General features: G+C 40.5%; 1 protein-coding gene across 8 annotated transcripts in view; it reads right to left on the reverse strand.

Annotated features, from left to right (window-relative positions):
- Positions 1–77: 77 nt before the first annotated feature.
- Positions 78–17,699, reverse strand: part of Zbtb37 (zinc finger and BTB domain containing 37) — a 31,431-nt gene continuing 13,809 nt past the window's right edge. For 6 of the 8 annotated variants that reach the window (XM_039090780.2, XM_063272356.1, XM_039090779.2 and 3 more), the window contains one exon: positions 78–17,004. In XM_039090780.2, the coding sequence (XP_038946708.1) occupies positions 17,001–17,004 (4 nt within the window). In that variant the 3' untranslated portion in view covers positions 78–17,000. The remainder of the gene's footprint in view (positions 17,005–17,699) is intronic. The other 2 variants (XR_005492247.2, NM_001107191.1) reach the window with 2 other exon arrangements.

The following is a 17,699-nucleotide window of genomic DNA, read 5'->3' on the forward strand; positions in this document are numbered from 1 at the left end:
ATACTACAAACTAACAAAACAAAACAAACACACACAAATCAACTTACCTCTATATAGGAAAGACAGAGATTCAAATATGAGTATTAAACGTTTTATTTCTCAAACCACTCACATGCATAATGTTCTTATACACAGTGTCAAAATAAAGAGAAAATGCATTTTTATACAATTTCAAGTATACATTAACAGACTTCTCAGATTACTAGCCAAGTTGCTAAGATTTCATTCACATTGTTCTTAAAGCTGTTCAACGAGAAAGCTTTTGCTAACTGCTTTAAATATGTTTATAGAAACCCACATCTTAACTCTTCTTTGAATCTCTCCCTCCCTTGACCCTCGTGCCCTCCCCCCTCCCCGACACAATGGGCTCCAGGGGCTCTAGGAGACATGCTACCCCTCCAAGAACTATTGGCTTGTCCAGGGAAAGACAGATTCTACAGGAGGAGAGTCAGGGTCCCCTGTCACACAGGGGACCCAAGCTCAGTACTTAGCTGTGACACAGTTCTGGATAATATTTTAGTGCCATTGTTTTCGCTTGAAAACAAATCAAAAAATCTTTTAAAATCAAAAACAGAAAAAAACTACCACAAAACATGATTTTTTTAAAGATATAATTTGGCAGTTAAAAAATAATTCAATGAGAATAAAATTTCCCCCAGAAAAAAAAAAATCCAAAATCAGGGTAAGTATTTTGAACTCTTATTTAGTGGTTCTTTTTCCCTTTGGCAGGGAATGCTTGGGGGCAGCTTAAAAAATGTGGCATTTGTGTTCACATTAAGGTATTTGTTACTGGGGCAGCAGTTGCCGAGCATGTGTAAGGCTCTGGGCTCAATCCCCAGCACTATGGGGGTAAGGGACAAGGAAATGTGGTTAAACCTTACAGGGTCTGGCAAGAGTTTTCCCTCTTCAACTCTCCTCCTGAGCGATCTGGCTTCGGGGCCAGGAACAGCCACACTCCTTAGGAATTAAAGTGCATACTTCTTGTTTTTGTTTTTTCTTAGTAAAGGGGAATGGAGGGTTTACACTTATATGATGATTAAAGGAGACTGGGGAGAGAAAATCCTACTTCTAATATAGGTATTTATAGTTAAGGTCATGAGGGAAAGACAAAGTTTTGGGAGGAAAGATGCACAGAGGCAACCCTGCGTTCTCGGGTGTGGGAGTGTTGCACTGCTGCGCTCTCTCAGGCATCTTTACTGTTAACGGCATAACTGCTGTAGATGAAAGACACGAATCTCAAGTGTCCCTTTCATAGGGAGAAAACAGACTGGTAGTTAAAAATAATCTATCCATTCCCATCCAGGATCAATGCTTTAGAAAGTGATTGTCTGTTTCAATATGAAGTCTCCTTGATGAACTAGTAGGAACTAGTCAGATACCTGCTGCTTACAGATGCTACTGTGTCAGCCTCAGGAACAAGAAGAGGTTGCAGTTCGACTCTCGCTGTCACTCAGTAGCAGCTCACGTGAAATCTTTCTGTCATTTCGTAATGTGACAAATGTATAACCAAAATCTAATTATGTTTCCTTATGTTTTCCGGCGGTTTCTTGGGATGAAAACTCCCAAAGTTCTCAAAGAGAAGTTAATGCTACATTATAAGCTGTGAGAAGAAGCAATGGGCTCAAGATACGAAGAGGGATCTTGTCCTGGATTCTGGCCTCTGAGTCCAGTGTGATCTATTTTTCACAGTGACCAGTGGGAAGGCACAGTGCCAGGGACAGGTAGCCGGGAGACAGCTGTCACCCGTTAGATAAGCACCATACATAAGAGAGGAGTTGGATACAGTTCCTTCAGAGTAGGTCCATCTGAAGGAAACCAAAGGTCTGCTGCATTGCTGTTCCTCTTTCGCCCTCCGCCTTCTCTGCCTTCACAGGCAGAGCCTGAGTAGCCCATCCTAAATGACAGGAACCAGGAAATCTAAGTGCTCTGCCAATGTACTTTCCCTCGCTTAGGTAGACTAGAACCCTCGGTCCAGAGTGCTGTTCCTAAGATGTCTTAAAGGAAAAGGAAGCCACTGGGTCCTGAGTAATAGATCCATTAGGATACGAAACAGTGACTAGGCTGAAGCTGTGAACAGACCACAGCAAGTGAAAAGCTAACGGACTCCGAGAGCACACGTCCTTGGCCCACAGTTCTGATGACACCTGCTTTCACTGGGACTAGGAGACGGAGCAAGGGAGTCACACTGTGACCAGACCAGCACTGCTTGGCTGTCTCAGAAAGATTTGGGTCTGGAATGACAGTGATGACAGCACAGTGGCGAGTGCTTGCCGAGCACACCCCAGATTCTCAGGCTCCACACCCAGTACTAAAAGGACAAGGAGAGAGGTGGGGCAAAGGAGGGGAATGACTGAATGACTGAATGACTGAGTGACTAAGACAGCACATTAGGGTGGATGATGATCTGACTTTACATTTGTGATAATATTTTTACTCTTGCTCAAAATATCAAATGCTGACACACTTAGCTTTTCCTACCACTTCCCCACCTTCCTCTTTTGTCCCTTCAAAAAGCTTAAAGTCCAGTGTGGTATAATTTGCATAAATGTCATCAAGTTTCACAGTATTGTACCATATTCTCCAGGATGAAAACCCCTTATAGTAACTGCTTTCCTATCCTACTCAGGGTCAGAAGTTCTCAGCAAGTCATCCTAAGGCAGGGAGGCAGTTCTCTCTGATGCTGCATTTACAGCTAAGTAGCCAAGGCCTTAGATGCTACTTAGAATTGTTCATATTCTGACTCTAATTAGCCCTCTGCTCTAATCAACCTTTTCCTTTACCTACCTTCTCTCCCTGTTGACACCACCTATTTCTGAAATGATCAATTACTTAAAGGCACACTTCATTCAGCAGCGAGAAGCTGCCCAGTGGTTACTCTGAAAGGTGGTTTTCATTTTTATGTGGATGGAACAACTCTTGCCTCCCCATTGCCACAGCAGGCTGTCAACTGTTACACAGCTTTTCTACTCAGGGTGAGAATGGAAGCCGTGGAATTTCCTTTGGGAATGACTGGGTCAGGTCTTTTAACATCCTAGACTGAAAGATGTTAAGGTGACTCATTCCACACACCAGTCAGAAATATTTAGGCCTTAGCTAGTCCATTTCATTCAGAAAGAAACAGCTAAGAAGTCAAGAGTCACTTGACAATCCTACCAGGTTAAGAGATAAATAATCACAAGTGTCCTGATCACCCAAGACAGGGATATTCTTTTCTCCATAAGTAACAACACTACCTGTTTGTTTCACAAAAAATAGAGGCCCAAAGGCAGGTGGAGTGTGGCTTCAGGACACCGAAGTGCTACTCTAGTTTGGTTGTCAGAGTTGGGCAATCATAACTCAAATCACACATGCAGAGGAAAAGGACTCTGGAGATCAGGCGTGAAGACTGCTTTTGTGTACATACGCACACTTTGTATTTGGCACACAGGGTACTTGATAGATCTAATAGTTTTCTTCAGACCTACTCTGAGAAGTAGACAAGCCTGCGCTCTGGCCCCCTGTCAGCTTTACGCCCAGAACCCTACTTGGGATAGGAATAAAGGTACCAGTGTCAAGAAAACTAGCTTCTAGCCATTTCTCTACTGGAGTCCCTTTGACTCCAAGGCATTCTTTCTCTTTCAAATAAAACAAAACACCCCCCAAACCAACTCCAACCCCAACCCTGCCCTCTAAAACAAAACCAAACATCTTCATTTCACTTGGGGAGTGGGGGAGAGAGAATGAGATAGTTCTAGTTGGAGGTTATCCTGTCTAAGACACAAATGAGTACTCACTAAGTGAATTCCAACCCTGGCTGGACATCAGAATCATCAGGCAGGTTTCTGTAGTTGCTCACGGGACTGCATACAGGGTTCTGTGCACGCTAAACAGGAGTGCTATACTGAAGCAGCCCCTGCACTCCCACTCCATCCCTAGGGATCTTTCTAAAGCCCAGGTTGCACAACAGACCGGGCAAATGGGAATGTCTGGAAGTGGTGTCACAAAGGCCCAATGCTCATCTAAAACAGAGGAAGAGCGTAAGAAGCAGTTTCCTCCAACATTCATGAGTTTAATGTAACTCAAAAAAATTACCTGGGTATTTACTTTTTTCTCCAAATATTAGTTTAACCAAATAAGCAACCACACTGACAATAAAGTATTATTAAGTAAGACTTAATTAAATAGTGTTTTAAAGAATGATTTATAACAAGACATCAGGGTAGGCCTAGAATAAGACTGCATACAAATTGTAAGCTGGAGGGAGAACTTTCTTAAGCACAACTTAATTCCTGAGCCTGACATGCTAGCATGGCCTGCAGACTGAGAACGACTCTACAGCGTGGCACTGAACGGTTGTGGTGAACAGACTCACATATTTTATTCATCCTTCTCCCTGGACGACTCATGCTGGATTTATTCACAAGCTGCTCACGGTCACGTATGTGGAGTGCTTTTCTCCCTTTTGGGAACTTCACATGGTCTGTATTCCCTACTTGCCCTACCTAGTGTCACAAGGAAAGGTGGAAACACCTAAAGATCTGAAAATGAGTAATTCTCTAATTTCCATTTCTGACCAGAGAACTGCTGGTTTTCGACATCGCTGCCCACATGGGACAGGAGAGGAAAAGGCGAGAACACTGCGGACCTCCTCTCTCCTGTCGGAGCCAACAGTCGCTCCTCAGCTGTTAACAAAGGGAGGTACTGACTTGCACTGGGAACTAGCATCTCAAGCAGAAACCGATTTTGACAAGGTGGCATTCATTTTACTATTGAAATGAACGTTTCTGCCATGTACAAAATTCAAATTTTGACTATCATGACAGTTAATTGGCATTTTAAAAAACATATATTTTCAAAGTAAAAGCAAAGAGATCATCCAAGAATCCTTGTCATGTAAGATACTGATAGTAGCCTTGTTATCAGGAACATGTGGTTAACACTCCAGTCCCTACAAATGAACTGCAAGTGGCAGGCAATGAAAGAACAGCGCTGCTTCACGTCATCCAATGTAACTGGGGCATCTGTGAGAACAAACACACAAAAGAGGGTGTGCTGGCACATGCTGGTAGTGTCAGCATTCAAGGGGCCAAGGCAGGACAGTGAGAGTTGAAGGCCAGCCTGAGCTACAAAGCAAGGCCTGAGGTTCTGCCTTGGGAACATCACAAAGAGACAGCAAAAACGGAGGGTGAGTCAGGAGGATGGAGAGTTTGAGGCCAGCTTGGGCAGCATAATAAAGCACAGCACATGTGCATGGGCACACACACAGAACAAAGCCTCCACATCTACTAGATACTCCTACCAGACAAGTGCAAGACTTGGACATCAAGGATCAAACATTAACATCTGCATGGCAGCCTCTGTATTTGAGTCTAGCTTTCTTCTATTGCAATAGAAAGCTACACCTATTTCTTCAGCAAATGCTCAGAGGTAGAGGAGCTGAAACGTACATAGAAAAGAACGGGGTAGATGGGCTGAGGAATCAAGCTCCTGTGACAGGGCTACAGGGAGATCTTGAATGTGCTCAGTACTCAGTGGGAGGTAGGATGCTCTACATAGACTCATCTGCCTTCATTAGACACCCTTTCCTTACACACACACACACACACACACACACACACACACACACACACACACCCACACCCCCCTAACAGCTCCCAGCAACACTGCCATTCACAGCCACAGGACGCTTATCCCAACAGCTGCTCTCAGGCTGTCTGCTGTGTACTGATCCCTAGACTTTCTCAGGCAGCTATAAGCATATTTTTCTTGTCTTTTGTCAGGGCTGTAAGCATATATTTCACTTTAATACCTACATCTGCTAGCTTTTAAAAAAACAAAACAAAACAAAACAAAACAAAAAAAATGATGCACTAACTGTTAGATGTGTTATAACATCTTTATAAATAGAAAGTGCAAGAAGTAATTTTTTTCAGTCCAAATGCAAAGTGAACAAAAGCTCTCATAGCTTACTACGCCGAGTATTTAATTTTTAGTACAACACAGCTAACAAAATGCTTCTATGCTACCAAGACCATGATGCGTGAGTAAATATATTTATAAACATACATTATGAAAAAGACATTAAGAAAATAGCTAACCTTCCCATAAAATTATTTGCGTGAACTATCTTCAGTATATCATTGTGTTTAATGCACATGCATATACAATTGAATTCTTTAGTGATATTTTTATTGAGCCATTTTTCCAAAAAGAAAACAGGCTCATTAAAAAACAACAAAACTTATTACCAGATTTAAAGTCATTTTTGTAAAAATACTAGAAACTCCGTATAAATTCTAAATATGTCTGCCACCCGAGAGCATTTCACAGGTGGACTTTCAGTACACTTTTTGTGACCTCTTTAGTAATTTGGCTTCCAGAGGAAACACATTTTAGCTTTGTTCCCTGCACAGCATCTCTGTTTTGAGTGGTTCTTAACCACTACAGCTGCATTTCTATGACTTACAGGAAACACGTCATTCTCAAAGGCCATTAGCATCTGCTTCAAGATGAGGCTACAGGCAGAACTTAACCCTCAGGTAGTGGCTACTCACTCCAGCTGGTGTGACTGTCCACTGAAAGGAAAAGAAGATTGTCAGTCTATAGGACTCTCCTTTGCTTGCCTTGCTCTCTTTCTATGTAACCATCCAAGGTCTACAAACTGGAGACCACGCGATTCCAGAGAAGTCCTCAATGAATACAACATGCCAGGTAAGACATAGGTTATCACATTAAAATTGTCATTTCCTAGGACTGTAATTTCAAAGCTTCTCTGTAAAGAAAGACAGAGGTAACTGGATTATATTAGGGTGGAAATGAATATTTTAAAAAGTTTTAAATTAAGTTTTATTCTTTTTTTTCATTAAAAATGTCCCCTCTTCTTTACACGATAAAACCTAATTAATCTTCACTCTATCCTTGGACACCTAACTATACTATGTTCCCCCCCACCCCCCCAGTTCCTAGCATTTTATAGAGTCCTAAATTAAGCCTTTGGCTCCTACTACTCCTCTATTTCTCCAGGCCTCATTTAGCAACAGAGATCACTGGAGTACATGAGAACTAGAAATGATGGGCCAAAAGCTACTTCTCTGGGAAGCTACTCACTTGGTATCTCAAACCTTTTTTCTCTTGTAAGTGAATTGATTTGGGGATACTTAGTAGAGTACAACTCATTCTCTACCATCTTCTTCTCAATGCAGGACTAGTTACTCTCAATGCAGGACTAGTTATGTTTTCCAGTCTCATTATCTTACGTCAGCAGAGGTTTAAGTAAAGCATTATAATTCTGACAACTCCAGCCTCAAAAAAAAAAAAAATCAAAGATTGGTGACTCTGAATTAGAGAAGCTAATACACAAAATTGGGAAACTGATTGTACTGTAAGAAAAGCAGTAAGGGGGCTGGAGAGATGGCTCAGTGGTTAAGAGCACTGACTGCTCTTCCAGAGGTCCTGAGTTCAATTCCCAGCAACCACATGGTGGCTCACAACTATCTATAATGGGGATCTGATGCCCTTTTCTGGTGTGTTTGAGAACAGATACAGTGTACTCACATACATAATAAATACATCTTTTTAAAAAGAAAGGAAGAAAGAAAGAAAGGAAGAAAGAAAGAAAAGCTGTAAGAATAGGATCAGCCAATTCATCTTTAAGCATAAAATTATGAGAGGAGAAGTGGTAGAGATAGAGATGGGATAAGACAAGTAGGCAAAACTGACTGTGGTGAGCAGATGTCACTCAGTGGTTAGAGCACTTGCCTAGCATGTATGAGACAACAGTACAACAAGAGCCTCTGATGGTCTCAACAACAGGATAGCAAGCCACACAAGAGGAATTTCTGAAATGACTCAGTAGCCATACATTTTCCTATCATAGGAATTTCCCGCCTATTTATAAACTTAAATACAGCTATCTCCAATACATCAAAATCTCAAACAGCAATAGTCTTTTACTTCTTAGGGAGCGTTTGGCTCAGCACGCACAGCTATTGTGGCTTCACAGCAACCACAGCAGAATCCCATTAACAACGTATAGAATGAAAAGGACAACTGCTTTAAGGGTGGACTTGAAAGAAGGCTATAAGTAATAAAACGAGCCTCGAGTATCCGTCTCATTCTTCTAGATCTTTCACTGTCACAGGGCAGATGTAATATACAGCTTCACTGGTATTAATAACCGACTGCAAAAGGTTTAGGAAAGAAGAAAAGCCGAACATTACCTGTAAACAAGTAAACATGCTCTCAAATCTCTGCATGCCTTTCATAAAGTTTAGGGTGGGCCCTCTCCCCTAAGACCTGGGCTCACCACTTTACAAAGCATGGCAGCGACTCCATGCCTGGCCTCTGAGAAGACTGGCATTCTTGCCCAGCCTGAGTTGCCATTTTAAAGTCCGACTACCTGCTGGGCGGCCCACACCTTTGATCCTAGAATTTGAGAGGCCAGCGTAATCTACAGATTGAGTTCCAGGGCTACATAAAGAAATTCTTCCTCAAAAAAACAGAAAACAAAAACAAACAAACAAAAAGAAGTCCAACTATCCGGGAGAATCCCTGAAACTCAATGACAAGGCTAGACCTAGCTTTTCAGGTCTCCGTACACCAGGCACTCACGATATAATCTTGAACTTTTTAGACCAGTTCAACCGTCTCCCTCTTCCTTAACTTCTAACTTTCTACAAAGTCAAGATCTTGTAAGCCCCTTTAAACTTTAGAGTAGTTTGTTACACAGCAACAAGTGACCAGAAAACAGTTTTATTTTTAAATAGTGACTTACTCAATTAACTCACGATTAGACCTGCCAAATTGGGCCATTGTTCTGAATAAGTTGGCAATATTCCTATTCAAATCTGCAGAGACCAACTGCATCAGCCTTTGAAGGAATCTGCTAATAATATACAAAATTTTACTTATTTATAGATCTATGGGTGTTTTGCTTGAATGTGTCTTTGCATAGTGACAATGCCTGTTACCTGAGGAGGGCTTTGGATCCCATGGGACAGGAATAACAAGACAGTTGAGAGCTGTCATGTGCTAGGATCCATACTCAGGTTACAAGTTCACTAAGGGTAGGAACATTAGTGGGTACTGTAGGGGGAGTAAATGCACTATAATGGAGGTAGTCTGGCCTTTGGAATTGGATTGGTAAATATCAGATCTTCAACTTAGGTACCCTCAGGGTTGTCAGTGGTTTCCTCTATAAGATGTGCCACAATCACACTCACTAAAGGCACGAGAGGCTGTTAGGTGTTAGATTGCCTATGAAAGACCAAGTGTGCCATTCTAAGATGAAGATAATAACAATCAAAACAGACCGACACGAGGATCAGGTAAATTAATAGAACTGTGTCTTGTACATAAACATTCAAAAAAGTTGGCTGTTTTTAGTATTACTATTATCATCTTAGGACTATGTTGACATAACTGCAGTTATGCAGTAGAGCATGCAGTGCAGTTAAGGACTCTGTTTTTAGAACTTCTCTATAGTAAAAAGTGCAAGCTTCCTAAAAATTCATATATCAGACTCCCATCAGTAAAACCTACTTGACTCTCAAGAATGGGAAGCCCTGGTGGGCATGGTAGAGCTTGCCTTTAATCCCAACACTCAGGAGACAAAGGCAAGGCAGAACTCTGTGAGTTCCAGCTTGGTATATGTAGTGAGTTCTAGGGCAACCAGGGCTACCTAGAGAGAAAAACAAGACAAAAGAATGGGTAAGCCACAACCAGTTAAAGCTCATTTTGTCTTAAGCATACTGTCTGGTATCAAAAAGTACTTAACATTTCTTGACTGGAACATAGCTTCCTACATACCAGTGAAGGCAAGTAATTGCATGTTTCCATGAGATACCCACAGCATTAAGGAAAATTCACATCCTAAAAGTCAGGGCATTAAATTATAGTGTTGGTCACCTGGGATGCTCAATGCAAGGCTACCTTAACTGGGTGGGACACTTGAGATTCTTCCACAGGACCTACTGAGGAAACACAAAGTAGCAAGCATTAGACAAGTTCCCTCCTCACCCCCACCACACCCTGCCTTTATAAGTTAGCCTTGCTGTTTAAAGCTTCCTCTAGTTGAGCTATTACTGGGGTCCTTTTAACTGTGTTAAGAAGTTAAATATTTTTGATATATAAGGGGAAGGTTGTGAGGTTAGGATTATTTATAAAAAGTTATTTTTGTACCTTCTATAAAGATAATGTGGATTTCAGATAATAATTGTAATAATTGTCTTTCCAGCATTGTTGTTAAGTGTCTTTGAGAAAAAAAATGGTCTTTCAACACAACAAAAGTAGATGATCCGGGGTTTGAGGTCACTGTCCCTAGCAATAATTACTCTCTTTGTAATGTAACAAGCTCAGGTGTTCCAACGTACTCACACTATTTAACTTTGGACTGTCCTGAGGAAGAAAGCCTACTTACTATCTAAGCATGGGGAAAAGCACCATTTAAAAATCCTGATCTAAACACCAGGAAAATACTGGAAAGCAAAGAAGCAAAAATATGGAGGATTAGTTGTAACACTTAGCAAATGTCAATGCTTTTAATCAATTCCTATTTAAATGACATCTACTAGCAAGACCTCAAAGAATATGGTTGGATGTTCAGTTATCTACAGCAAGTTCTTTTCCAAGAAACATGTTCCAGGTCAACCAGAAAACCCCATTATTACTAAGTGTAATGTGCTCTGAAATAGGATAGATTTAACTTAGATGAACAGTCTGAAACTTTACAATGAGAATTATCTATTCTTCAGAGGATACTATATCGCAGAGCAATATTTTATTAGAAGGCAACTTTAAGAACAAAGAAGTGGCCAACCATGGTGACACATGCCTTTAGTGCCAGCACTTGGGAGGCAGAAGGATCTCTGTGAGTTCTAAGCTAGTCTAACCACATAGAAGTTCCAGGCCAGTCAGAGATAAAGAGTCAGACCCTGTTACAAAATGAAACAGCCAAACCAAACCAAACTAAAAGAACCAAAGACATGTTGTGCATTGAGATTAATGACTCCTCCCACTTTTATCTACAATGATAGGATTTATAACAACAAATCAAATTCACCATACTCAATTATCATAGCTTAGAAAACTTTGCCCACATAGAATGCTGAAGCCCTTGTCTTATTTCCAATGGGAAAAAGTCATATTCTCTTGCAAGAATTTCTATGGCCACAGTTAAAATTTTACTTTTCTCCACATCTTATATAACACTAAGGATGAATGTTCGTAAAGCAAATACGTAATGGTCCAATATGTATTTTAACAAGTTAGACAATAGTAGGTATAGAAGAATGGGCCTAAGAAAATTTGAAATCTGATGTTTTACTATGTTTTAAAACATCCAAAAGAAAAAGATAAAGATTTTGAATTTTTTTATTAGTCTACAGGAGGACAGAGTGAATTTGCTTACGGAAATTAAAGTGAAGGAAAAAGTATGGGTGTCTAATCTAGAAAAACAGTACATCTGATAAGATCAAAACATCTTTTGTTTTGTTTTTTTGAGACAGAGTTCTCACATAGCCCTGTTACTCTCAAACTCTATGTAGCCGGGGGTAACTCTGAACTCCTGATCCTCACCTGCGTCTTCCCTCCCAAGCGCTGGGATGGCAGGCAAGGGCTACCGCAAGCAGTAATACCTATCTGTAACAGAAATTGTCCTTTACTTCTAGAGAGGTTAAGTTATTATGCAAATCAGTTAAAGCCAGATCAAAAAATGGCAAAGCTGGGGTTGGGGATTTAGCTCAGCGGTAGAGCACTTGCCTAGCAAGCGCAAGGCCCTGGGTTCGGTCCCCAGCTCCAAAAAAAGAAAAAAGAAAAAAAATGGCAAAGCTTACTTATACAAACATAAAGCTTTGAGCAGAGTAACCGTTCAGCTCCACACTGTTGTAAGTGGGAATTTTTTAAAATAAGAAATATCCTGTTACAAACAACTCTTCTAACTTAATCTACTTGAACCTTTTAGAAAAGAAATCATAACCCTGCTTCCTTCTGGCTTATAATTCATTCTAATACCCTTTGGAATAGCAACCAAGCACAAGAAATACCAAGAGGGCTTATGGGGATCCAAAAAAGAATGGCACACTCTTAAGTACCAGAGGCAGGTAAGACTGTGAAATTAAAGCCTCGGCCAAACTATGCTAAGGGCAAATGTCTGGAGAAACAATTTGTAGTTAATCTTTGAAAGGAAGCAGCGAGAAGATGGCAGACCTTCTCTGACCTTCTAGATGTGGAGTACTTTTAGGCTTTGTTGGCCATGGACTCAACTTTATTATTATATAAAGAGGCCATAAACAATGCCTAAGTCCTTAAGTGTTTGATATACATTTGTTCACATAAGCAGGTCCCCTTGTTTTTCACTTGAAGGTCATGGTTTGCTGAACCCTGTTCTAACTCAAGCCCTAGGGATCTGCTTTGCTGAGAGCTACACCCAAGCTCAGTGGTTTACCCGGCAACCACTTGCTGTTCTTTCCTAACTGTCAGGCATGAAAATGTTCTAGTATCTTAGTTTCTTTTCATTGGGGCCCATGTAAACAGCTCCACTTCCAAAGCCTGCTCAGCAACGACCCAGTCAGTATTTCTTGAATAAATAAGTATACAAATAAGAAAGCATATTCAGAAGAGGAAGAAATGACACCTGCTTACATATCTGCTAGGAGTTCAAGTCTTTCTGATGAAGTGCTTTCTACTATAGTTAAAGTCTTTCCACTGCCACTGCTTCCGTTTCTTTAAATTAGACCTTCTTGTTAAACAAAAAGTAATTTATACAGGTTAAAAAGAAAGAAACTAGTGTGAGTTAGTAGTGAGACTATGTAAAAGCTATTTCTTGTACAAAGGACTACTCAACTATTAAAATGAAGTTGCAAATGTCACTCTTCCACCAGACGAATCCAGTGGAAGCTGGATTTCCACTATGAAGATGATGGACAGTCTACATTTACTTCATACTGTCTTTGGAAAATTGTTTCAATGATGGGAAGGGAACTGGAAACAAACAAACAAAAATCCCATGGAAAAATACAAGAAAACTTTTCTTAACTGCTTTCTTCCTTCTTTGAACTTTACAGACTAATTCGGTTTTATAATAAAATGGAATGGGGGCCAAGTGTGGCGGTACATTTCTGTAATCTCAGTACTTATGAGGTCAAAGCCCTCTGGGTTATACATCGAGGGCCAGGATAGCAAGGGGCTTTTATATATATATATATATATATATATATATATATATATATATATATATATATATATATATATATATATATATATATATATATAGCAAGACCCTGCCTCAAATACCCAAAACAAAACAAAACAAAAAACAAAACAAACCCAAACTATGGAGTCACTTGGAATTTATATAAAATAAAACTCAACTCAGTTTAGAGGTAATTATGGTTCTGAGTAAAAAAGAGAAGAATTCATTAGGAAGAGCCTTTCTGTGTAAATACAGTGATACTGCCGTGTGAATGCCATAGTTTATGCCAGTGTCAGAATTCAGAGAGAATAGAGTCTATGTGAAAACATACATACACACGTGGCCAACTCTCTGCTCTCTCTCAGAACACTGGACAGCCCCTGTGCTGCTAAGTGCCACTGAACGGAAGCAGCCCTAACACTGCAATCTCATGGCATTCCATTACTACTGCTGACTGGGCTCTCACTGCTAATGTGGTTCCCCTCACAAGGTGACGTGTGCAAGCCAAGATTTGGTAGTAAGTTTCAGCATCAGCTGAAGTCCATTCAGTACACCCTTAATGAGCATACATACACCAATATTCATTAATACACATGTATACTACTAACCCTTATGACCCTACAGTGACGTTAGCAAATAAGTAGGACAATGTCACAGTGAATGTGGATAAGAATCCTGGATATTTAGATTGGTATCACTTCTAACTAAAACACAAGATTACTTTTGCAAACTTTGTTTCAAAGGTAGCCTGGCTAGAAGTCTCATGAATTTCATGGCTCTGGCTAGGCCAATTAGAGGAGAGAACCAGCAAAGAAGATTGTGCTGATGTGGTCCTAGGACGGGAAGCACTCTGTTCACAGTATCAGTACAGTCAAACCCTATTAGAAATGAGTGAGAACGGAAGGGAACCCACCAAGCATGCCTAACATTTCCACATGAATTCGACAGTCTCTACCCCATTCAAGCTGCTTGTGCCTGACCTTGAATGGAGTGTTGATAAGTGTTCCCGTTTCTTTTTACAGAAATGACTGCACTTTACCACTATAATTTGGTAATAGTTAAAAGCTCAACTTTTTCACATATAACCTAAAAAGCTATTAATGCAAAAAAACAACTTTTCAGCATACAACTTAACTTTTCAAAAGTAGGGCAGACTTAAAATATTTTTGGTTGGCTTAAAAAAATCCATCTGAAGCAGCATCTTCTGTACTTCCCAAGCTACCTGCCTGATCAGTAATGACAAGATGTGTCCGCTGAAGGCCTTGAGTACAGCTACAGTTTCCCTAGAACTCCAGCTCTACGTTTTTCTGCCCCTGAGCAGGCATCCCTAAGTGACTCTAGGAGGCAGAGTCACTTTATCACACTGCTGTCCAACTAAGTAGCAAGAAGCCTGCCTGTGATTATCAGAGATGAGATACTACTCTCCGGGGCTGTGCTGCTTTTAAGGGCAGGCTCTTCAAGTGAAGTACCAAATACTCCTTTAAAGGATGAATTTCTATACTTCTTCAGAAGAGATAATCTTTCTCTAGTGATACAGTATATCCGATTCTCAGACTGCTCAAGGCCACCCTCTGCATTCCAGTTTCTTATTGAAAAACAGCTTTCCTCTACCTTTACCACAGAGTGCTCACAAGGAGCACGTGGGCTTCACATTCTCAGAAATGGCTCACTAGTGCAGAGAGGACTAGCCTATCCCCCAAATGTCTTAGAATCATCCACATCCCTGTACCAAAGCAATTATACATTTAAATATTCTCTTTAAATCACTCAAGCTAGAGACTTCTATTTGCACGGTAGAGTGCAGGTATCCACTTGCCTGTATCATTTAATATTTCTCCTCTCTCTCTCCACATGCAAGATGGGCATATAAAGCTCTGAGTATTTGATAAATTCTTTCAGAGCTGGATTAAGAATCTCAGAAAAAAAATCAAGATCACTAAAAAAGCCCCTTGAAGTTTTAAAAATCTTAGGAATGATAGTGTAGCCACACCTGATAAGAATTGATCCCTTGATCATTTATTGCAACATGATTGTGCATGATACTTTCTTGTAAGTGAAGTGCCCTGTAGTGTATTATTTAAAAAAGCAAAAAACAAAAAATAGAGCTCTTGGAGTCACCAGCAATTTGCTAATTGTTTATGAATTATATATAGATTTACAGACCCAAGACACAGATTTAAGTGAGGTTCTTCATTGGACTGAAAATACGAAGTATAAAACATGTCGAAGGAAATGAAACTGTGGTTGCAATAAGAACAATAGTGTTGAATCTCTCTTCAACTACAGCATTGCAGAAAAAAACTGTTTAAAAACCTCATATAAAAGTTATCAAATGTGGAGGTCTGTGGACTTAAAAATACAATCCAGGCTCATTTCACTGAAAAGTGACATTTTTGATGTATAATATTGCTGTTATATGAAACTAGGAGCTCAAGAGGATGAACTTTTGGTAGTCAGCCTAACAAGTTAAATCACATAACTAGAAACATTTTTGTAACACCCAAGGATGTATGCAAGTGCTATGGTTTACAAATACCAAACAGGAAGTTGTAGTTCAGCTCCATGCTGTGCAGATCTGCAAAGCACAGAAGTACTTCCTCCCCTGCTCCTCTTTCTCAAGCTCTCATATGAGTGCCCACTGTAAACGCTTAGGGGCTCACTTTACTTCTCCACGCCCCAAGTGCTTCAGGTGAGTCTGCCTGCTGGACCACTGCTCCAAGGTAGCTAGCTACCTCGAGCTACCCTCATCATCACATGAAACAACTAGGCAAAGTATTAGATGCCTCACCAGGATAAACTCAATCTAACCTTTCAGACTGTTAAGAGTCACCAGTATTTGTATTTTTTCCCTTAAACATGGAAATGCATGCTCTGCAGGGAAGAGGAAAGAAAGATTCCCCTTTCTCACCGTTGTGACTACCGGGATTCCCCTCTTCTGATGGGCTGCTTCAGTTGACCAAAGCTCCTGCTGCTGTTTTATTAGCTCTGGGACTTCACCCATCAAGATGATATGGACCTAAGTATGGTGTTCAATTATGACTGGTAGATAAATGATTATCCGTTGATCAGTTTGTTTAAAAACATTTTTCTTATAAAGTTAACAAACCAAGGCTGTTGATCCCTGAATTAGAAGGTGATTTGCTTGATTATTTTCCAAAGTGTGAGGTGGGAACGAGGAGAAGAGCCTTTAGTGCTTTCCACATGTTGGTCTTCTAATTTGGCAAAACCATGGGAACATTTTCTTGTTGAGTGACGTGGCATTTTGTGAATCTAAGTACCAACCCATGGTCCTGATAGGGGCTGGTTACAGCCCAAAGGGGAAGAGGGTCTACCCCCTCCCCCTCAATGTTTCAATCTGGCCCAGTAGTAGAAACTGAGCCCTGAGCAGATTCTCCAGGAGCAACTGTTTCTTCGTGTGAAGGTGACCCTTCTTCAGCTTGCCGAGATGTGACAGTAGTCTCAGGAGAAATGCTATGAGGCCCTTCCAGAGGTATACAACCAGGGTGGTTTTTTCGAAAGTGTTGATTCAAGATGGCCTGGAAGGGGAAACTTTTGCCACAAACATGACAGTGAAAGGGCTTGTTGCCTGTGTGCTTGCGGATGTGATATTCCAGCTGATCTTTCCGGGTATACTTTTTCCCACACATGCGGCAGACAAATGGTGTGATTCCCATATGCAGGCGCATGTGGCGGTCCAGACTTCCCTTTTGGTTGAAAGATTTGGCACAGTAGATGCAGGTGAGGCGGGGATTATACCGGAACCATCGTTCAGATACTTCTTGTTCTCGGAGATACTCCACATAGGCGCTTACTCCCATCATCGCTGACTCTTCTACCTGAGTCAGAAGAAGAATGTAAGTGAATATTACATAATGTTAAGCACTTGTGCCTATTACTAAGAAGTGTATGTTTCTGTGTCTGAGTGATGTAAAGAATAGAACACAGACACAGGGCCTTGTAAAATGCTCTGAGACTTAGTGACATCCTTGCCCATATTCACTTACTTGTAATGGAGAGCCGAGAGGGAAGTTAATACTACCAAAAGGTAAAGCTATTAACATAATAATGTAAAAAAGAATTCTGAGAGTATTATTTCATTGCTATAAAAAGTGTAATGCAAAGAAAGTTCTGGCTGGATACTTACTAAGTCTCTGCTATACTTGGGGAGGTGGAAACATCAGGACTAGGAGTTTAGGATTACCTTTGGCTACTAGGGAGTTGAAGCCCAGCCTGGACTACATGAGACATGCCTCAAAACACCAAGCCCAAACCCAAAAGCAAAAGCCCAAACCTCAGCTTTAGTACTATTTTACAGTACCAGGAGAACATGAGCCCACAACACTATTCCTGAGTCTATCCTCACAGCTATTTTCTAGACAACTGACTGTAGCGTATATAGAACTTTCTGTGGTGAAAATGTTCTATAATTTGAACTGTTTAATGTAGTAATGACATGGCTAGCATTTGTCATATACCTAATATAACTGGAGAAAAATTCTTCAATTGCTTTTAACTAATTAAAACAAAAATT

Source organism: Rattus norvegicus, chromosome 13, assembly GCF_036323735.1.
Source record: "Rattus norvegicus strain BN/NHsdMcwi chromosome 13, GRCr8, whole genome shotgun sequence".
Classification (NCBI taxonomy): domain Eukaryota; kingdom Metazoa; phylum Chordata; class Mammalia; order Rodentia; family Muridae; genus Rattus; species Rattus norvegicus.